The sequence below is a fragment of the Sus scrofa genome, chromosome 10 (assembly GCF_054392235.1).
Source record: "Sus scrofa isolate SSC_HxYL_T2T_F1_AM1 chromosome 10, Sscrofa_HxYL_maternal_Yorkshire_Landrace_v2.0, whole genome shotgun sequence".
Taxonomy (NCBI): Eukaryota; Metazoa; Chordata; class Mammalia; order Artiodactyla; family Suidae; genus Sus; species Sus scrofa.
Genome location: NC_139392.1, coordinates 58,863,175 through 58,885,596, shown reverse-complemented (window position 1 = coordinate 58,885,596; position 22,422 = coordinate 58,863,175). Strand labels below are relative to the sequence as shown.

Here is a 22,422-nt window from a genome sequence, read left to right as displayed (position 1 = left end):
AACCAGGCTTGGGTCCCTGCCAAGGCCCAGGCTGGGGCAGGAAGCTCAGGAAACGAGTGAGAAAGACCCTCTTCAGTACAGAAGAAGGCTGCTCAGAACTCCCTGGGAAGGTGAAATAAACCCAGCCCCTGCTGAACTCTTTCCCAGAGGAGGAAAAGACTGGAGCTGCCTCTATTCTCCAGCAGGCTCAAGCATGGGCCTGGAAGAATGTACAGAGAGCAGACCTAGGAGCTTCATGAGGAGAGACAATGCTATCTCAGTGAAAACAGACTTAAAGTAAGGACCCTCCCCCCCAGAACCCAGGTCCACGGTGAAGTGGGGTGGGTACGTGTGGTCTAAGGGCAGCCTAGGGCCATACTGGTGGGGTTTTTTTTGTCTTTTTGCCTTTTCTAGGGCCACACCTGTGGCATATGGAGGTTCCCAGGCTAGGGGTCAAATTGGAGCTACAGCCGCTGGCCTACACCACAGCCACAGCAATATGGGATCTGAGCTACATCTGTGACCTACACTACAGCTCACGGCAACTCGGGATCCTTAACCCACTGAGCAAGGCCAGGGATTGAACCTGCAACCTCATGGTTCCTAGTTGGATTCGTTAACCACTGAACCACGACAGGAACTCCCATGTTGGGTTGATAAGCAAGGAAATGATGGTCTAGGATAAGAGCAGTGGTAGAAAAAGTAGACCTAAAGGAGAAAGGGCTAAGGAGATGTGTGATATTCCTGGGGACAAAGGCAATGTGTAGATTGACAGGAGTTCTTTTGTTGTCCAAATGGGGGGGAGACTCCTGATGAGAAATGGACTGAGGCGATGATCATCAATGGCTGCTAAAAACATTGGTGAAAAGATGAAGAGGAAACTTTTTTTCTTTTTTTTTAATTGTCTTTTTAGGGCCACACCTGTGGCATATGGAGGTTCCCAGGCTAGGGGTCAATTTGGAGCTGTGGCTGCTGGCCTACGCCACCAGCCACAGCCTCACCAGATCAGAGCAGCATCTGCAACCTATACCACAGCTCACGGTAACACCAGGTCCTTAACCCATTGACTGAGCCAGGGATCGAACCTGCATCCTCATGGATGCTAGTCAGATTCTTTTCCGCTGAGCCATGACTGGAACTCCCTGAAGAGGAACCTTTGTAAGAGAGAGTTCAGGCTAACTACCCCACTAATCCATGCGAACAACACAAAAAGCAGGACAACCGTGTGTCCTCTGCGCCTCCTGATATGTTGCAGTAGGAAGTACAGAGCACCACTTTGGAAGAATACTTCACAAAAAAGTTGAATCTGATCAGACCTTGAGATCTAATTACCACTTTGTAGAAACACATGAGACAGAACAATAGATGAAAAAACTATTCAAAGTAATCCAGTGGGTGGGTATAGGTGAAACAAGATTAGCCCTAGGTTGAGAATTAAGTTAAATGATTCATTGTATTTTTTTTTTTTTTTTTTCCGGTTTAGGGCTGGACCTGTGGCATGTGGAGGTTCCCAGGCTAGGGGTCGAATCTGAGCTGCAGCTGCTGGCCTACACCTCAGTCACAGCAACGCCAGATCCAAGCCGCCTCTGTGACCTACACCACAGCTCACGGCAATGCCAGATCCTTAAGCCGCTGAGCGGGGCCAGGGATGGAACCTGCCTTCTCATGGATACTAGTCAGGTTTTTAACCCAGTGAGTCACAACAGGAACTCCCTCATTTTCCTTTTCCTCTACTTAAAATGTGTTTGAAATTTCCCGTGACAAAATGTTTTAAAGTGTCAAAGGTCTGCAGGCCTTCTCTAGCCCACTGACCTGTCAGGGGAATAGTTGCAGCATGGACTTTTTCAAATGTTTTTTGAGCCCTGAGAGTTGGCCTTTGGGAGCTGAAACAGCAGCTTGACATCCTCTACTAGCATCAGCAGCGGGTCCCCTCCACCAACAGGACTCTGCAGCAGCCATGGCTGGGATGTGCTGGGGGGGGGGGGGGCTCCCCCAGCCCAGCCCACTCAATGGAGCCTCCTCTGGGAATCAAGGAGTGCACAGAGCACTTCCATCTCTCACCTGGCCTAATCAGGGCCCTGCCAAGAAGGCCAAGAACTCCTCTGTTTGATAATGAGAAGAATAAACCATAAACCATCGTCTCACCTTCTCCTGTAAAAGCTCCCTTAGGGAAGCACTTGCAAAAAAATGGAAATCACCAACTCCTTAATCACCATCAACCTTTAGATCAGAAATGATACAGTAATTGGCAGTTCATTTTCATGTGCATGACATTATTTATTTTATAAATAGCCTGAAAGATTAGGAGCCTGGTCGAAGGTCATAGCAGAAGTGCTAGAGCTAGAGTGTGCCTAGCTGACTTCCTACCAGGGCCGTGAACAGCCCTCTAAGGCCTTCCTCCTCTAAGGCCCTCACCAGCTCTCCCTGATCTCTACCTCCCAAGGACACTCAGACCAACTCCTCTCATGGGGGCTTCCTTAGACAACCTGTCTGCTGTAGCTCAGCCCTGGCAAATGAAGGATGTGAAACAGGTTCCATCAGGAACAGGGAGGCCGATGGATGATAGAACATATTTTGCTGACTGGTTCCCTTGGTGCCAATGTTTTCCTTTTTTTTTTTTTTTTTTTTTTTTTTGTCTTTTTGCCTTTTCTTGGGCTGCTCCCGCGGCATATGGAGGTTCCCAGGCTAGGGGTCTAATTGGAGCTGTAGCCACCGGCCTACGCCAGAGCCACAGCAACGCAGGATCCGAGCCGCGTCTGCAACCACAGCTCACGGCAACACCGGATCGTTAACCCACTGGGCAAGGGCAGGGATCGAACCCGCAACCTCATGGTTCCTAGTCGGATTCGTTAACCACTGTGCCACGACAGGAACTCCTGCTTTCCTTTTTTGTTGTCTGTCCTTTTGGGGCCACACCTGCGGCATATGGAAGTTCCCAGGCTAGGGGTCGAATTGGAGCTGTAGCTGCCAGCCGCAGCCACAGGAATGTCAGAGCGGAGCCATGTCTGCAACCTACACCACAGCTCATGGCAATGCCGGATCCTTAACCCAAGAGTGAGGCCAGGGATCGAACCTGCGTCCTAATGAATGCTAGTCAGATTTGTTTTCACTGAGCCATAATGGAACTCCAGTGTCATTGTTTTCAACCTTGAATATCATCCCCCAACTTGGTCTCCCTCCCTGACTGCATGTGATTTTCCCTCCTCTTCTCCAAACTACTTACTAGCCACCACCACTTCCCCACATCAATATCCCCACTCGGCCTTTCCCTAATCTTATGACCTCCTCTGGGCCAGGGCTGGAAGCAGCGGCCCACTGAGAGCAGAGAGGACTTTCTGGAAGCTGAAATCCTCATGGAACCCCTTAGGGATTTGCAGGAGGCCCCAGTGGAGGCCCCTCTCACCAGCTGCTGTGATTTATAGGCCAATAGACTGCTGGCTTTCCCACCAGAGGCAGTCCTGCCCCTGAACAGAGCAGCTTGTAGCATTTGGTTTCTGTGGTAAAAAGAATGTGAACCCCATGCCTGACACACAGAGAACAGGACATCCAGGCTGGCACTTTCCCCTCCCTCCAGGAGCCCCAGATACTTGTTTTCATCTCCAGGAGGATGTGTGCAAGTCATCCAATGGTGGAAGGTTCAGGTAGGAGTTCATCATCAGCAGAGCTAAGTTTTTGGCTCACTAAGTATTACACATCACAGAGCTATTCATAGCTTTTCCAGCCTCACAACAAAGTGGGCTGCCAAATCCTCTGCTTTGCTACCAATGGGAGGGCGGCTGGGTTGGCTCTCCTGTGTTCTCCCATGGCTTCCACTCCTGAAAATGGACCTCATGCTGCAAAGGGAGAGGATGGAGAAAGGCTGGTTTGCAGGGATTCGGGATTCAGACTGCCCACGCAGCTGGGAGTCCCCACCCACTGGGGAGCATGAAGCAAGTCACTCCTTGTCAGAGATTCAAGCTCCTTCTCATCTTGTATCAGGGCTCAAATGTCACTTTCTTTTTCTTTCTTTCTTTCTTTATTTTTTTGCTTTTTAGGGCTGCAAGTGTGGCATATGGAAGCTCCCAGGCTAGGGGTCCAACTGGAGCTGCAGCCACTAACCTGCACCACAGCCACAGCAACGCTGGATCCGAGCCTCATCTGTGACCTACACCACAGCTCATGGCGATACCAGGTCCTTAACCCACTGAGCGAGGTCAGGGATTGAACCCGCATCCTCACAGATACTAGTGGGGTTCTTAACCTGCTAAGCCACAATGGGAATCCCTCAAATGTTACTCTCATAGGAGCTTTGCCTGACATCCTCAGTCTAATATGGAAGGCTTTAGTATTCTCTCATGCCACCTTGTTCTTGTCTTTTCTAGCACCTGTCGTAGTTTGTCACTGTAATTTTATGTGTGCATTTTATTTGTTGAGTATCTGTCTCTCCCACTAGATTGCCAGTTCATAAAGGCAGGGACCATGTTTGCCTTTATTTGTCCTATTATCCCTTGTGACTGGTACAGTGTCTTGCAAGTAGCAGATGCGCAAAAGATATATATATATATATATATATATATTTGTTTTTTTGCCTTTTCTAGGGCCGCTCCCTCGGCATATGGAGGTTCAGCAACACGGGATCCAAGCTGCATCTGCGATCTACACCACAACTCATGGCAACGCCAGATCCTTAACCCACTGAGTGAGGCCAGGGATTGAACCCGCAACCTCATGGTTCCTAGTCAGATTTGTTAACCACTGTGCCACGATGGGAACTCCTCAAAAGATATTTTTTGAATAATAAATGAGTGCTCCAATCTAACTATCCCCTGCATCTCCCACAATTCCCCACAAGTACCTCCTACTCTGATAACTCCCACCCAGTTGTCTCCCTCTGGGTCGCTCCTGCTCTGCTCCCTAGAATCACCTCCCAACTCCTCCCTACTCTTACTCGTGTTTAAAGGAAGGAGCTGTAGTTTTCTATAGTTCTGCTTCATGCGAGCAGGTTTCTTCTCGGCCAGACTGGGAGCTCTGGGGAGCCAAGGAGTTAAAAGGGGAGTTGGGATGATAGAATTCACAACACAATGCATCAAAGTGGACACTCCAAATCAGCACATCATATGTGTCAAGTTACATGCTAGAGGTCATAGAGGCTTTGGGCATTGGTTGAAAACTCACTAGGATAGTCAGGGAAGGCTTCCTGGAGGAGGGGGTTTCTATGGGCCTCTGAAGAAAGGTAGGAGTGCAATAGGCAGAGAAGGAGAGGGGAGAGAATACTTAAGAGGAGAGGAGGCCTCAAGATGCCAATAGACGAGAGGACGTGAAGGGCCTGGCTGGACCAACTGGGAAGAAAGTTGTTATGGATGGTAGAAAGTATGGCTGGCAGGAAGGGCAGAAGCCTAGCATAGATGCCTCAAAAGCCAGTGGAGGAGTTCCTGCCGTGGCTCAGTGGTAACGAATCCAACCAGCATCCATGAAGATGCGGGTTTGATCTCTGGCCTCTCTCAGTGGGTTAAAGAGCCGGTGTTGCCATGAGCTGTGGTGTAGGTTGCAGATGTGGTTTAGTTGCGGCTGCTGTGGCTGGCAGCTACAGCTCTGATTTGACCCTTAGCATGGGAACTTTCACAGGCTGCAGGTGCAGCCCTAAAAAAAAAAAAAAAAAAAAAAAAAAAAAAAAAAAAAACCAGTGGAGAACTTTAAGTTCATGCAGAAGAACTTCATTAGGTCCCAGATTGTGAAGGAAATAGCACAGTCTGGGAGTCAGAATACCTGGGTTCTAGTCTAGGCCATGCCAACCTCCAGTGGGGCCATGGCCAAGTCTATTTATCTTTGTGGGCTTCTGCTTGCAATCTGTAAAATAGGCAAAAATTATTTTCCCAATCTATTACATAAGGTGGGGTTCAGATGCTTTGGAAACATCCTTAAAAACATCTACCTTAAAAAGGAACTGAAGATAAGGATGAGACAACTGCATCCACAAACTTCACACAAAGACAATGTATTAGGGCTACAGGGGAGGCAGAATGGAGAGTTCACACCTTATTGAAGGAAAGAAAAGGGTATGTGAAGATGGTGGCGTTTTTGTGCCTTTCAAACACATATTAATAGAAAACCAGGAAAGGGCTGCTCATACTCTGTTCCACAGTGGATTTTTGGCTTTTTTTTTTTTTTTGTCTTTCCTGCTTAATATTCATACTTAATATTTCTCAAGGCTAGAATGGTCATTCTTTGTTTTCTGTTGTTTTTGTTTTTCCTTTTTTTTTTTTTTTTTTAGGGCTGCTCCCTCGGCATATGGAGGTTCCCAGGCTAGGGGTTGAATCGGAGCTGTAGTCACCGGCCTATGCCATAGCCACAGCAACGTGGGATCTGAGCTGCATCTGCGACCTAGACGACAGCTCAGGCAACGCTGGATCCTTAACCCACTGAGCGAGACCAGGGACTGAACCCGCAACCTCATGATTCCTAGTTAGATTCGTTAACCACTGAGCCACGATGGGAACTCCCCACAGTGGATTTCTGGGGACATGTTTATACTGTGCAACTTGATAGAACTATGTTTATTGCTAGAATGTTCTTCCTAGCTCCTGCTTTACAAAGAATGTGGCATTTTTGCAAAGAGCAATAAGTCTTCTAGGTGCCTGGCCTCTGGCCCAGTTTAGGAACCACAGGAGATGAGAGGCAATGGGCTCTAGAGGTTGAAATATGTCCATGCTTCCACCCCATGGCCCTGGTTCCTACCTGTGATGCCACAGGTAAAACGGAATCTAACCATCTTTCCTAACTCTAGTCCTTTAGGCATCTGAAAACCCTAAAATACTTTGTATTTTGTTTTGTTTTGTTTTGTTTTGTTTACAGGCTAACAGCCGCAGTTCTTCCAACTACTCTCACGTGACATGGTTTTGACTCCTTTCATCATTCTAGTCTCTCCTTCTTTTGAATGATGACATCAACATAGAATGTAGGACGTCAGATGGCGCTGACCAGTGCAGAATGGCACTATCGTCTCCTAGGACCTGAATTCCAAACTTCTATTAATACAGCCCAGGAGCACATGGTCTTGTCTGGTGGCTATGTCACATAGTAGACTTCCATTAAGCCTTCTGTCCACATAAGCACTAGCTCTCTTTGAAGGTCTACCCTAGTCTACCCAATCACACTGCCTCACTAGATTCCTATTTAGATTTCACATTGCTGATTTCAGCCAACTAGCTCTCTGACAATGAGAGTCACATTACACACATGTGGTATAGTTTCCATTAAGTATGAGACCACCACCTCACTAGCCCCAGTAGACTCTTACCTGTATTAGCAGTCAGCCTAGTCTAAGATGTCATTCTGGGTTCTTGCCTTGATTTTACATTGCTAAGGCAAAGGGCTACCCTATTTCAGGTGTGCCCTGGGTTCAGCATAACAACAGATACAGCTATGAAGCATGATTATGAAACCTGGACCGACAATAATAGAAGTACAATATCAAAGGATGGATAGTGGCAGCTCCACAGTAATCTGTGCTGGTCAGATCACACCGAAAGATCTGTGTCTAGTTCCAAGCTTAAGAAACTCAAAAGTCCATGCACTAGAGCAGCCAAGATGACTAGGGACTTGGAAGCTAGTCTCTGGGGAAATGGCAAGAGGAAAAAACAGTGCTAAGGCTGTATAGTCCACAGCGGGACTTTTCCTCTCCATTAACTACTGGCTTAAGGGTCTCTGCTTGTAGTCTACTCCTTCTTCCTGGTCCTCTGGTCAAGGGGTTATAGTTTCATCTTAAGTGTGGCCAAACCCTTATGAGATATTTATGAGATCTCCCAAATTCATCTCTTTCCCCCTCTTATCTGCTCAGCAGAGTCAAGGTTATTCCCTCTTACATAGCCTATTTCCCAAGGACTATTAACTTTATTAGAAGCTAGCATAGGGCAAAATGGTGTGGGTTATAAAATAGATTCAAAAGAGCTGGGAAGAATACAAATCTAGACTGGATCAGAAGAAAGACTAATTTCTAAGTTAGAGTTTCCCAAAGAGTATTCAGTGAAACTCAATGGTTCTGTAAGATTATAACAGATGTAACGTGAAAAATGGTTCCGTAATTACATAAGTCAAAAACCCATACCGAAGATCATGGTAGGAGAGATCAGATTTCTACACCCATTTCTTAAAGAGCCATATCCTAAGACTTCAACCTTTAGTAAAACAGATTGCTGAGCTGGCTAACACCTCCAAGAGACTTCCTTTCCTGTATTCTTTGCCTAGGATAGCTACGATGATTCAGGGCTGCCAGGATGGCAAGCAGAACACTAGAACTGATGTTTCCCCACTGAAGACTATGGCAGACATAGAAACTCAACCCTGTCACTGTTTCTCATTGCACCAGGACTCAGCCTCAGAATCCACCTTAACACATGATCCAGGCAGCCCATTACTGATCAATGGCATAAGAGACAACTAGAACCGAGACATGCTAGATAACTAATAAGGACCTACTCTATAGCACAGGGAACTATACTTAATACTTTGTAATAACTTATAAGGAAAAAGATTCTGAAAAAGAATAGTTATATATCTATCTATACATATATCTGAATCACTTTGCTGTACACCTGAAACTAACACAAGTGTAAATCAACTATACTTCAATTAAAAGAACTGAGGCATGCAGCAGCCACACCAGGATTAAAAGTAAAATACTAAATGGGTAAAGTATACAGTATATGAATTACATCTAATGAAGCTGTCAAAAAAAAAAGAGTCAATGGTTGAAAATGCTGGTTTCACCAAAGCAGAACTTAGTAGAGGGACTTGAAGGGAAGTAAAGCCCCCTCAGCAATATATTGAGAAAAACTAGGCACTTAATATTTGCTTCTGCACCTGACCAAAGATTCCTACTAACGGCAATAGGTTCAGCAGAAAAGCAACAACATTCCATCAGAAGCTAGCATGAGGCAAAATGGTGTAGGCTATAGAAGAGGTTCAAAGGAGATGGGAAGAATAGAAATCTAGACCGGATCAGAAGAGAGACAAATTTCTATGTTAGAGTTTCCCAAAGAGTATTCCATGAAACACAATGGTTCTGTAAGATTATAACAGGTATAATATGAAAAAAGGTTCCATAATTATATAAGCTTGGGAAACACTGGATTAAACAAAGCTGGAAAAAGATTTCTCAGAGTCTTTAAAATGCTAGTAAATTCTGTGATAGGACAGAATCCATAGGGTTTCCCAAAGGAATTTGTCTATGGATCCTTTTTCCCTCCCATAAAGTATCTCAAAGGACCAATATTCCTAAGAATATACTATAGGAAATGCTGTTCTGTACCACGCTTGACTGAGAGCTTCACTAATCTCTTTATAAGGACAAAATTGGAAATTAATATGGGAACTTTAAATCATTTATAGCTTGTACATAATTATGTTTGTTTGGGTGCAGTTTATTCAACAAATCTTAGCTAAAGTACCCCTTCAGGTATTGTTCTAAATAGATCGATGGGGTGGACTCTGGTTGTGACAGCCTAGAGTCTGGTGAAGAAAAGAGGCAAAACCAAGCCAGGAACCATAGCTTGGCAGCTTGGCTCATTTCTGCCTGGGTGTGGCCTCTTGTCATACTTAATATTTCTCAAGGCTAGAATGGTCATTCTTTGTTTTCTGTTGTTGTTTTTCCTTTTTTTTTTTTTTTAGGGCTGCACCTGTGGCATATGGAAGTTCCCAGCCTAGGGGTCAAATTGGAGCTGCAGCTGTCAGCCTATGCCACAGCCACACCAATGCCAGATCCGTGCCACAGGCACATCTGTGACCTACACTGAAGCTTGTGGCAACGCCAGATCCTTAACACACGGAGCAAGGTCAGGGATTGAATCATCATGCATACTAGTTGGGTTCTTAACCTGCTGAGCCACAACAGGAACTCCTCCTTTTTTTTTTTTAAGTTTTATTCAAGTATAGTTGATTTACAAGGTTGTGATCATTTCTGCTGTGCAACAAAGTGATTCAGTCATACATATACACACATCCATTCTCTTTCCGATTCTTTTCCCACATAGATGATCACAGAATACTGGGTAGAGTTCTCTGTGCTATACAGCAGGTCCCCACTGGCCAATCATTACATATACTTCAGTGTGCATATGCCAATCCCAAACTCCTAGTCCATCCCTCCACCCCACCCAGACAGAGAACCTCCTTTATGGCCGTCAGTCCACTCTTATCTGTGCACACACTCACATCCATCATCATCACAGAAATTTAAAATTCCCCCTCAAGAAACACAACCATCTGGCTCACCAGAAAAAAATATGACTAGTATCCATGAGGACATGGGTTTGATCCCTGGTCTTGGCTCAATGATTAAGGATCTGGCATTGTTGAGAGCTGTGGTGTAGGTTGCAGACGCAGCTTGGATCTGAACATTGCTGTGGCTGTGGTGCAGACCAGCGGCTACAGTTCCAGTTTGACCCCTAGCCTTGGAACCTCCATATGCCGCCAGTGTGGCCCTAAAAAGGCAAAAACCAAAAAACAAAAACAAAAGAAACACAACCATCTGATCCTCAATTTGATATCTCACAATAACAACAACAAATGCAAGTACATATTTGCTTGAACTCACTCCTTAGAATGCAAAGTCTAGGAGTTCCCATCCTGGCTCAGCGGAAACGAACCTGACAAGCATCCATGAAGACACAGGTTCAATCTCTGGCCTCACTCAGCAGTTTAAGGATCTGGTGTTGCCGTGAGCTGTGGTATAGGTCGAGGACATGGCTTGGATCCCGAGTTGCTATGGCTGTGGCATAGGCAGGCAGCTGTAGCTCTGATTAGACCCCTAGCCTGGGAAACTCCATATGCCGTGGATTTGGCCCTGAAAAAAAAAAAAAAAAGACAAGAAAAAAAGAAAAAAAAAAAGAAAGAAAAAGAAAGAAAGAAAAAAGAATGCAAGATCTTGGGGGGAATCTCACCTCCCATCTACCCGTTCCCCCATTTACCTGTTCCCCCGGCCAGACCCTTTGGACCTCCTTCCTAGATGACTTCCCTACTCCAGAGCCTTCCCTAGAGCCCAGGAGCTCATTGGGCTGCACCACAGTGAGGCCTTTGGGTCCTGTGCCAATTTCTGAACTCCAGAGCAGAGCCAGATCCAGAGCTGGTCCCAGCTCTGCCTCCTTCCTTCCTTCCTTCCTCCCGCCCAGATGGCCAGACTCCCACCAGAGTCTCCTTAGGAAACAATGACCCGAGAGCCTGCAGATCCATGCTTCTTGCTTCCTTCAACCAGCACCTCTGGGTATCTGCCCTGAGCCTGATTCTCCCCTTCCTGTCCCCTCTGGGGCTCCCCGCACCAATTCTCTCAGGGCCTGCTGGAAGGCATGAAGCAGCTAAGCCAAGAAGCTGTCTCCCACATCCCCTTTCCAGAAACCCTCCATCTGCCCCTTCCAGGAGGGTGGAGAGTCCCTGGGGCTAATCAGGTTCAAGTGAAGAAGGCTCTGCTTTCCATTTCTGTTCACTCTGGGCTACAGTCAGTCAAGGGCAGCAGGCAGCTGGGGGCTGGAAATGACTCAGCCTGGCTCCCAACTACCATGGAGTCAGGTAGCTACAAGGTACCATGTGCCTGCCTTCAGAGGCTACACCTGGGGCTTTTGAGAAGCCAAGACACCTCGGAGTGATCTCAAACCAGAAGCCTGCTTCCTTGGCACACCTTGCCTGGAAGATAGCAGCCTGGGGGCTGCTTCTACACCAAGTGCCTCTTTCCAGGCTGGTCTCAGAGACAGGGAGCCCATTCTGACTCTTATAAGTGAAGCAGAAACTCACACATCCATTCTAGAAGAAACCACTGGAAGGGTCCAGCTCAAGCAACCAGTCAGAAGACCATAGGTTTGACCAGTGTGATGGTAAAAGGCAAGGCCAGAAACTAACATAAAACACTCAGCCAACAAATTATTTTATGTTTCCTTTATCAAAGTGCTGCTGGGGCAGGGGGTTGGGTGGGGTGGCGAGGGGCAGGTATCCCTACCATGGCTCCTCATTGCCACCAATTCATTTGCATTCATCAAAGCAGGCTGCCGGGGAAAAGCAGTCACTGGCAGATGAAAACATTTCTTAGTATCCTTTTTGAGGCTGTGGGGCCAGTATCATCTGCTCTTTGTTTTTTTCAGGACTCCTTGGTCCCCCACAACACTGAGCATGTGGCTTCAACAGCAGAGCAAAGGAAAACTATGGCCTTCACCCATATAAGCAGTCCCTGAAGCCAAGAGGTATATAGGCCCCTCAAATTTCCTGGGGTGGTGATGGTACTTCTTGCCCTCCAGATATTCACGCCAGAAACTTTGAGTCATCCTTGAGTCCCTACTTCTCCATCCCACCTCCAAACAGGTACCACATCCTGCCTATTCCATGTTATGAGTATCTGTACATATGTCCCCTCCTCTCTTTCTGCTTTAGTGTAGGCCTCTATCATCTCTTGCCTGGGTTATTATTGTATCCAACTTCCCTTTAGTTTTCCAATCTCCAGTCTCACCGTTTCCAATCTCTCAGCCACTACTGAATAGTCCTAACCTCAAATTTGATCATTCTCTTAATGAAATTATAACCCTCATTCATTCAAATGCACCCTTCCATTTTTTTTTCCTTTATCCCCTTTGCCTGGAACTCTTGCCCTCACCTCCTCTTACTGTCCACCAAGTTTCTAGTTCTTTTCTGAGAGACAGCTCGGCAATGTCTCTGTGAAGGCTTCCCTGACCTCTTGATGAGAACCCTTCCTATTTTCCTTTGGTTGTGCTGGACCCGGCTCGTTCTTTCTTTCTTCTTTTTTTTTTTTTTTTTAATGATTTTTTATTTTTTCCATTATAGTTGGTTTCCAGTGTTCTGTCAGTTTTCTACTATACAGCAAAGTGACCCAGTCACACATACATATATACATTCTTTTTCTCACATTATCCTCCATCATGCTCCATCATAAGTGACTAGAGTTCCCAGTGCTATACAGCAGGATCTCATTGCTTATCCGTTTCAGAGGCAATAGTTTGCATCTGTTAACCCCAGATTCTCAGTCCATCCTGCTCCTTCCTCCTCCCCTTGGACCTGGTTCTTACTTCTTACAGTGCTTATAACCTTGAGTGCCTCAATCTGTCTTCACTGTGTAAATCCATCCCTGGAGCAAGAGGCTGTGTTATCGAGCCCAGCACAACATTTTGTTTTGTTTCGTTTTGTTTCTTTAGGGAATCCCTAAATATGGAGACTCCCAGGCTAGGAGTCAAATCGGAGCTGTAGCCACCAGCCTACACCACAGACACAGCAATACCAGATCTGGGCCACATCTGAAAACTACACCACAGCTCACAGCAATGCCGGATCCTTAACCCACTGGGGGAGGCCAAGGATCAAACCCACGTGCTCACGGATACCAGTCCAGTTCATTACTGCTGAGCCACAACGGGAACTCCCAGCACAACATTTAGAAGAAAGTAGGTCCTTAGTGTTTGTTGATTGAGGAGATAAGCAGTAAGGGAGGAGCTGGAGGCCTAAGCAAACCTGATCTTCACTTTGCAAAATAGGAAGAGAGAGAAGGGTATGTCTCTCCCTAGAACCTGAGCAATGCTTCTGGATCACGAGCTACACGGACCACTGGGTGAGCCCACCCTTAAAGAGTCATCCTACCACAAGGAAGCACCTGAAGGCTCTCAGACCACAGAATACATGTGGGTCAATTTTCTGCAGTGGCTTCTTGCTAGCTTTACAGTGTTTTCTCTGCCACTTTCAGGAGCTTCTGTGGCCCACTCACTAAATTAATGTCCTGCCCATCCCCATCCCTGAGTGCCAGGAGTCAGGGGAAGTCTGCAACTCCTTTCCAAACTCATGTGGTCAAAGGGTCAGAACCTCAGAATTCCTCATCTTCTTCCAAGGAGGGTGTCACTCTTTCCCAGGAACACCCTCCGTTGAGCCCATCCTTCCGGCAACCCAGTGGAGAGATATCACTTGTCTTTAACCTTTTATTTTGGAAGTTCCCAGGCTAGGGATCCAACTGGCGCCACAGCAGTGACCTGAGCTGCTGCAGTGATAGTGCCAGATCCTTAACCCACTGTACCACAAGAGAACTCCTGCTTTTATCATTAAAGTACCTGGAATTAAGCATATGCTCATGAACTAAACAAATGAGTTAATAGATAACCTAAGTTTCAGGGAGGCCAGACTAGTATTTCTCTCAAGTGTACAGAGACCCTGTCTTGGTGCCGTATGACTTTTTTTTAATCTCTAAGAGCACAGGAGTTTTGTCTGACATAATTAAATGCTCAAAAGCTCCAATTATTTGCTGTTTGTTTTGCAACAAATCTCTTCCTGTCCAACTGCAGCCGAAGGGAAGACATAGACTGTGAAGCTGAACTAACCAGCCCAGCAGACAGACAATAGGGCCAGACAGCCTATCTCTACAGCTCACATGAACAATAGCCTAAATTCAACCCAGCTGCTCAACAGAGAGCCTTGGAGAGCTGGGAGCTTCCCTAAATGAGTGAGGTGTGTGGCTTGGCCATAGAACTGACATACAAGGTAAGTCTATCCCTGGCAGTTTCTTTGGGAAAATCTGTGCTCAGAAACACTCAGGATTGTCTGGGAGACAGACACAGCAGGAGTGGAGCCCAGGGACGAGGTCTCCAAGAGGAGCTCTCTTTTCCTTTATAAGGCGACAGGGAGAAGCCCTGGGGAGCTCTCAGGGATAGGCCCAGGCCTGGTTCAGCTGCTGAGATGCAGCGAGGCCAATTAAATAATTGGTGTGATGGGGGAAGGAGGGAGGCAACTCCCTTCAGGCAAACTCCCACCCCAGACAGGAGGCTCTGTGCAGCTGTGGCAACAGCAGCAGCAACAACAGGGCAGGGATCTCTTCCTCTTCCTCCCACTAGCTGAGAACTAATGCTTAAATTAGTGCCTTGGAAACACCCAGATCTGCTGGCTATGCCTTCTCTCCCAGCTCCTGCCACTCCCCTAGGCCTCCTTTTCAAGTGCAAGTTTCTCTTTCAAGTAAATAATGTAAAAAAAGATGTTCCTGCTGTATAGCACAGGGAACTATAGCCATCGCTTGTGATAGAACATGATAGAAGATAAGTGAGAAAAAGAATGTATGCGTGTGTATATATATATGTGTGACTGGGTCACTTTGCTGTACAGCAGAAATTGACACAACGCTGTAAATCAACTATAGTTAAAAAAATTTTTTAAAAAGGTACGCAAACAGAAAAACTGAAGATGAAACAAATCAAAGAGAAATTGATACCTTCACCAATAAAAAGTGATTTTTATCATTAAAAAAAAAAAGTGATACTTTCCACCTTTCCAAGTAAGGAATGCCTTCTGGATTCTTCTAACCACCATGGGGGGAAGGGTTATTTGATGATCAACCCATGTGACAGGCCACTATCACTACAGCTTGATGCAGAAAGGGGCAATGATACTGACACCACAGCCCTGTTTCCCTTAGGGCTTAGGAGACAGCCCCTACTCTGCGCTCTGAGTGGCTCATACTGAGGGGGCGAGGGAGAACAGCAACTTCTGAACTGTGAGCTCCAGGAGGCAGGGCTATATCTACGTTTGTGTTGCTAACCACTGTCCCCAATCCCTGGTGTATCTGGAACAGAACAGGTGCTCTATAAGTACTGGTGAATGAATTTCCTGAATCAATGATATCAGGTTCTTGTGACATTCTGGAAGAATGAATGAGGAGCAATTTGTTTAAACTTTAAAGACAGAGTGTGTCTTCTTTTCATAAATGGGAAAATTGAGTCCAGAGAAGAGAGATTTCCTAGAGGTCACAATAAATAATGGAAAACACCAAAATAGATCACAGCTGAGCCTGACACCCTGGTTTTCATGGGCTACCCAAACACCTCTAAAGAGCCACTCTGCCCTTCTCTTCTGCAGTGTGCCAACTTGATTCCTTATGCCCCGAAATGAGGCTCTTGGGGGAAACCACTCAAGATTATGCTTGTCTCAATAATACAAAGAGCATTTAAGGAGTTCCAGGGATCCTCTAGATGTTAACCTGGAAACAGAGTTTGAGAGGCAGAGAGCTGCAGGGCAATGTCTATGACTCTCAAATGGAGGATGATTGTATTGCTACTTCCATAAGGTGCTCATTCAACCTCAAGAAAGTATTCTCTTGCAGAGAAGGGCTCTACTGGCCTTCAAGAAAAGGGTCTGGAGGCAGTCACAGCTTTTCTAAGGGCCTCCTTGCCATAAGTACTTCTATTCCAGAGCCACACAGATCAGAAGCGGTTCAGGAGTCTTCCGAGGCCACTATTCACTCAAACCATTGTTGAAAACTCCAGACAATAACAGATACATCAAGGACAACTGAGAGAGCCCAGTGACCCCTTCTTTCTTCCCTCTCGCTGAACAGCTACTGCCTCCCTTCTTAGGAACCCCGGATGAGAGGCAAGAACCAATTCACTGCTTTCTTCTCCTGACTCACTCGGACCTCCTCCTTCATCTGCCCTTACTTTTGAGTCTTGATTAGATACTTAGAACTGAAAGGGCAATCTAGTTTGACAAGCCAGAGTTGACTGGAAAGATAATTCAGGAAGGAAAGTTCTCTTAGCCCAGCCTCAAGTTCTTCTTCAAGTTCATGGGACAGGCTTCTCACCAGGATTTTCTGGCCCTCACACAATCCAGTGATGCTATCAGGCTAGGAATAAAGTCCAGCAACAGGGAAGGAAAACCACTTATCTCCTGTGAGGTGGCCTCTAATGATTCTCCCTACCATCCTCAAAAAGGTGCGGCTTAGGGTTGGTCATGGGTCCCTGCCAAGGTCTGCTTTGGCTGCTGTAATGGACAGGTATTTGCTCAGAAAGCCACAGAGCACATCTGTCAGCCAGAGGCCTGGGAGGCCCAAGGTGAGAACCTGTTCCTTACCTCCACCTAACATAGAGGGAAGAGGGTTAGGGAGCCCCAGATCTTCAAAACCTGGAGAGCTCTGCTGAGCTCCAGCTGAGCTCAAGAGAATTGGGCCTGCACACCTTCAGGTTCCTGGCCTGCCTTGCCCTCTTCCAGTTCCCCCTTGGGTTCCAAGTGGAAAAGGAGAAGGAAAGGCAGAGAATAGAGCCAGGCACTCCCTCCCTTCCCCCTCTCCCTATACCAGCTGGCTAGGCCTCGGCGTCTCCCGCCCACTGGGTGGACAAGCCAGTCAGGTGGCCCCAGGGAGCGGTCGGTGGTCAGAGGGTACCGTCTCCCTGAGGCCGGCCTCCGTGCATCGCCCTCCCCCTTCCATTCCCTGTGCGCCGGCAGCGATGACATCATTCTTCCTTGACTCCCGGGCAGCGGACAGGCTGCAGGATCGGCGCCCAGCAAGGACTCTAAGCACGTAGGCCTAGGATGCTGGGGGCTCTCCCGAACCGGTGGGCACAAGCGGCTCCAGAGCGGCCCCGCCCCCTCTCCCCCGGTTCCCGAGCTCTCTCATCTGCGCCCCGGATTCTCTGTTTTGCCACAGTGCTCTCTCCTTCCCGGCTCCAGCACCCCCAGGCTAGATTGACCACGTTCTCCTCCGGAGAACGAAATTCCGGGGTCCTGCATGGACTCTCCCCCTGCTCCCACTGGTCCACGGTCAGTCCCCGCGTTCCCATACATAGCCAGTGAACTGGCGGGCAGGCCCCTCCTCCTCTACAAACCAGTTCGGGTCCCTCAGACTGTCTGCTCGCTGGCCCCATCCCCCGCTCTGAGCATCACAGGCCTTTAGGTCTAAACGCCTCCCTACCTCTCACCACAGCCCCTGGGCCTGCCACCGGCGATGCCCCATGACAGTTCCCTTCTTTCCCCCGTTATGGGCCTCCACTAACGGTGTGCACCATTGTGCCTCCGCTCGGTTCCATCCGACGGCACTCCCCGTAGCTCCCTTGGCCTGCCTTCGCTGACAGTGCTCTCCGCCCTTACAGGCCCCTTTGCTATCATCCCACGTATTCTCCCACGGCTTTCTTGTCCTGCAAGTCTCCCTCCCCCGGAGAGGCATTTTCATGGCCCTCTTTGCCCCATCCGAGGCGCCCTCTCCGCACTGTCCCCCAGGCTTGATTCCCTCCCTCCTCCTCAAGGCAGCGCCCCCTCCCGGCCCTGGCCTGCCCGCCGCCCGCCCCCTCACCAGCGGCTGCATCTCCGAGTGCGCGGTGGGCACCTGGAACCGGTCGATCTCCTCCATCATGGTGCCGGTGGGCGAGCGGGCCAGGGGCCGGGCGCGGCCAGGGACGCCGACGGGACCGCGCGGGGCGGCGGCCCCAAGGAGCCTGGTGGGTGGTGCAGACTAGGCCGCCCCGGATGAGTCGGGCAGATGGAGGGGTGAGCGCGGGGCGGGAGGTTTGCAGGCGGGCTGAGGCCGGCGTGGCTCCGTCGACTCGCCTAGCACTACAGCGACTGTGGCCCGGCAGAGCCGCAGGTCTTGCCTCGCCTCCTCCTCCGCCGCCGCCTCCTGTCAGCAGCTCAGCCACTGCGGTGACTCGGCAACTCCACTTCCGGGTCCGGGACACCGCCTGAAGTCTGCATTATTCATGAGGAGGCGGTATCTGGGGGCCCTAGCCCCTCCCACATGCAGGAGTTCCGAATCGCAGGGCAGCGAGTCGAGTCTTGACGGAGGGGGCCGGGCTTAGCGGAGCTGGGGGTTCCCTGCTCGCCCAGCCCCGCCTTTTCCTCCAGCCGTGAGGGGGCGTCGGAGGCGCCTGCGCCTTGGCTGCCGGTTGGTTGCTGGGTAACCGCGTCAGGGAGGAGCCGATTCCACTCTGCAAGGGCACGGAGACCCACAGCGACAGTTGTCCCCAAAGAACCCCTGAGATTGGGAATTGAAGTGAAAGAGAATCCGGATTTCCTGTGCATGATTGAGGGAACGGACAGTCTTCTTGTCCTCAGGCGAGGGAGCGTTTTGTAGGTGCTCCAGGAGTTGAGGTGCTTCCTGCTTCTTTGAAGATGCCCCCCAAACAGCCGCCTCATAAGCAGGTAACACACACCGAGACCTGCTCTATCCCAGTGACCTCTGACCTTCGCTGCCAGTGACCAGTGATCATACCTCTGCGACTGATCCTTCATCTTCCTTTCCCTGTTGACCTCTAACCTTCTCTCTCCCTGTGACCCCTGGCCTGTGTCCCCAGACTAGCTCTCTTCCATTACTCTTAGCCTCCTCTTTCACACTGCCCCTGACCCACTGTTTCCCACCACTCTTTGACCTGTCCTCTCACCATTGCACTTCCTCACTCCACAGACCCCTCCAGAGCAGCCCATCCTCCTTAAGCACACCCCTCCCCCCGCCCCCAATATGTTCCTCCTTGCCCTCACATTCTTGTCCCAAAGAAATTATTTTTTCAGCCCTTTGCTATGTGCTCCGTGCTGGGCTAGGTGGAGACACAGGCCTTTGGGAGCTCACAGAAGGAGTTTGGGAGAACTGCATGAGAGACACAGAGGTTAGGTGCAGGCATTTGGTTTAGATCTTCTGTGTTGGGAGACTCATAAGGAGAGAGAGCTCACTGAAAGAGGAAGAGGCGAGAGACCCCTTTCCTGTCCCCATTCACGTGCTGAACACTCCAAACTGTCCTTGTTGCCACCTGGAAAGTCATCACCCCTTCTCCCAGGAAACCCAAGGTGACCCTTTCACCCTGGAAGGAGAGGTAAAGCCCAGCTTCTCGAGGAGCCTCTGTGGTCAAGCCATGCAGTCCTACAAGAGTCACTTTTTCCAAACTCTTTATGAATTTATCACCTTGGGACTAATATGCAGCTTCTGGCTTTTTGAGGCAGAGCTTCTATTTATTGATTCTAAACTTCCATCACTCAGGCCTGGGTGTTTTGAGGTTTGGAGAGCAAATCTATGTGCATGCTGTTTGTGACTTTACATATTTTGGTCTGGCCTCCTCCATGTTAGCCTTTGTTCCTTTGCTTCTTTCACCTGGCCTTCTGTAGCAGGTGCACCCATCATTCTTAGATCTCTGCAGCCATGGGGAGGATGCTATTCCCATATGGCCTTGCCATAGTTTAATGTTGGGGTTAAACTGTGTTTTGCAGCTCGTGTACTGTGCTCAGGCTTAGCAACTATTTATTTATATACTTATTTATGCTATTTTAGGGCCACACCGGTGGCATGTGGAGGTTCCCAAGCTAGGGGTTGAATCAGAGCTACAGCTACCAGCCTATGCCACAACCACAGCAACGTGGGATCCGAGCCTCATCTGAGAGCTACACCACAGTTCACAGCAATACTGGATCCTTAACCCACTGAACAAAGCCAGGGATCCAACCTAAATCCTCATGGATCCTAGTCGGGCTCATTAACCACTGAGCCATGAAGGGAATTCCCAGGCTTACTGACTCTTAATTTACTTGCAGCTTTATTTATTTGTCTGTTTTATGTATTTATGTATGTATGTACATATGTATTATGTATGTATGTATTTACTTGCTTGCTTGCCATGCCTGTTGCTTGCAGAAGTTCCTGGACCAGGGATCAAACCAGCATCACAGCAGTGACCTGAGCCATAGCAATGACAACACCAAATTCTTAACCCACTGTACCACAAGAGAACTCTTACATGCAGGTTTTTTAAAATAAGCATTACTGAGGCCTGGTTTACATATAATGAAATGGACTATTTTAGTTATACATGTTGACAGGTTTTGACTAATTTATGTGCTTGTGAACCACCACCACCATCAATTTATAGAACACTTCCTCTACCCGCAAAAAATTTCCCTGTGCCTCATCCCAGGCAGTTCTCCTCCAACCTTCCAGCCCCAGGTAACCACTGCTCTGCTTTCTGTCACTACAGATTAAATTTTTCTAGCACTTGCTGTTTGAACAAACTTGGGAATCCTTTCTCCAGCCCCTTAGAGGAGATATTAGAGGCTAGGTAAACCGAGAGCAAAGAGAGGTGACTGCAACAGGAAACAGAAACGGGGGTCAACTGCCCTTGCACACATCAGCACTGCCCCTTGAAGGGAAGGGTTGTTTTAGAACATAAATACTGGTGTGTAAGGTTTGAGGGAAAAACTGGATTGTGCTAGGTTGTATTCAACACCCACTTGTCTCAGTAAGGCCCATTCTGGGTCAGTGGTGAGCTGGGTGTGGGACAACCTTGAGAGCCTTAAGAAGTCCCTGTCCTCTGGGAACTCAGTGCAGTGGGGGAGACAGAACACAGGCATACAAAGATAAGGGGAGATGGGATCCCTGAGGCTGAGAGAGAGAGGTGAAGCGTGGATCAGCACAAAATCTTCAGGGCTGGAGGAACCATGACTTGGATGCCCACAGTGAAGAGGGAAGGTCAGGATTAGTGTTTGTTGTTGTTGTTGTCATCTGTCTTTTTTTTAGGGCTGCACCTGTGGCATATGGACATTCCCAGGCTAGGAGTCAAATCAGAGCTACAGCTGCCTGCCTACGCCACAGCCACAGCAACGCTGGATCCAAGCTGCATCTGTGACCTATACCACAGCTCATAGCAATGCCAGATCCTTGACCCACTGAGCGAGGCTAGGGATAGAACCCGCAACCTCATGATTACTAGTTGGTTTCATTTCTGCTGTGCCATATTGGGAACTCCTCATGGACACTAGTTGGGTTCTTTACCACTGAGCCACAATGGGAACTCCCAGGATTTGGATTTGTTAGAAGACAGAGAAGAGTTTAAACCCCATTGTTTATGTTGCACTGCCCATGAGACCTTTTATTGACTCCCTTTAGCCCTCAGGATAAAGTCCCAAAAGTTCAACTTGCTTTGTATGGCCTACAAGCCATACAAGCCAAGGTCTAGCCTTGGCTACCCACTCTACTTTGGATCTCGCTGTCACTCTGTGATGATCCCACAGTCCCAGCACACTGAACTGCCCTCGTTTCCTGGAAAGTGACATTCACACTGTCTTTCTCCTCTAGGTCTTTGAAATCACTGTTTCCTCTGCCTGCCTGGTATAGTCTTTTCTGTCTGCTGCCCCCTGCACCATTCCACTCTACCCTAAATCCCTCCTTCATCTCCTGTTCATATATCACTGTCTCAGTTTGCCCATAATATTCTCCTCCAAGGGATTAAATCCCCTTTCTGGAGTCAGGACAGGGTGATAAATTCTGTGATGGCAAGGATCATGTCTGTCTCATTCGCCATTCATTCCCCCGAACCTAGCACAATTACTGGAATAGATTAAATTCTGAAAGAAAAAAAACTTTGAATTCTGAATATTGAGTTGTTCTTTGGAAATTTTAATCTGAGTGAGTTTGAAGGATAGAAAGGGGTGAGCCTAGGATCAGGAGACTAGTGGGGAGTGATAACAAGGAAATGTCACTGGAGAAGCCCACTTTTTGGGTTCCTGTTTATATCTGCTTTGGTAGTAGGACTATGAATGATTCAAATGTGAAATACACATACCCATGCCTTAAGAGCTGGGTGTTGAAAATTAAGAGGATGAACATTCCGATGATGTAAACAGTTACTCTCACTCAACAGTTATTTATTGAGCATCTATATTCTATGCCAGGTACTGTTCCAGGTATTGGTGATA

General features: G+C 48.0%; 2 protein-coding genes across 20 annotated transcripts in view; one reads left to right on the top strand and one right to left on the bottom strand.

Annotated features, from left to right (window-relative positions):
- FAM219A (family with sequence similarity 219 member A) overlaps positions 1-18,397 on the bottom strand; it is a 64,043-nt gene extending 45,646 nt beyond the window's left edge. For 9 of the 15 annotated variants that reach the window (XM_084979899.1, XM_021064680.2, XM_013980168.3 and 6 more), the window contains exon 1: positions 18,044-18,397. Coding sequence is in view for 14 of the 15 variants with exons in the window: in XM_021064680.2 (XP_020920339.1) it covers positions 18,044-18,103 (60 nt within the window). In the remaining variant the exon portion in view is untranslated. The remainder of the gene's footprint in view (positions 1-18,043) is intronic. The other 6 variants (XM_084979895.1, XM_084979896.1, XM_084979902.1 and 3 more) reach the window with 1 other exon arrangement.
- Positions 18,398-18,656: 259 nt separating this feature from the next.
- The window catches only part of DNAI1 (dynein axonemal intermediate chain 1), a 79,259-nt gene continuing 75,493 nt past the window's right edge, over positions 18,657-22,422 (top strand). For all 5 annotated transcript variants that reach the window (XR_014817772.1, XR_014817773.1, XM_084979854.1 and 2 more), the window contains exon 1: positions 18,657-18,888. Coding sequence is in view for 2 of the 5 variants with exons in the window: in XM_084979854.1 (XP_084835980.1) it covers positions 18,859-18,888 (30 nt within the window). In the remaining 3 variants the exon portion in view is untranslated. The remainder of the gene's footprint in view (positions 18,889-22,422) is intronic.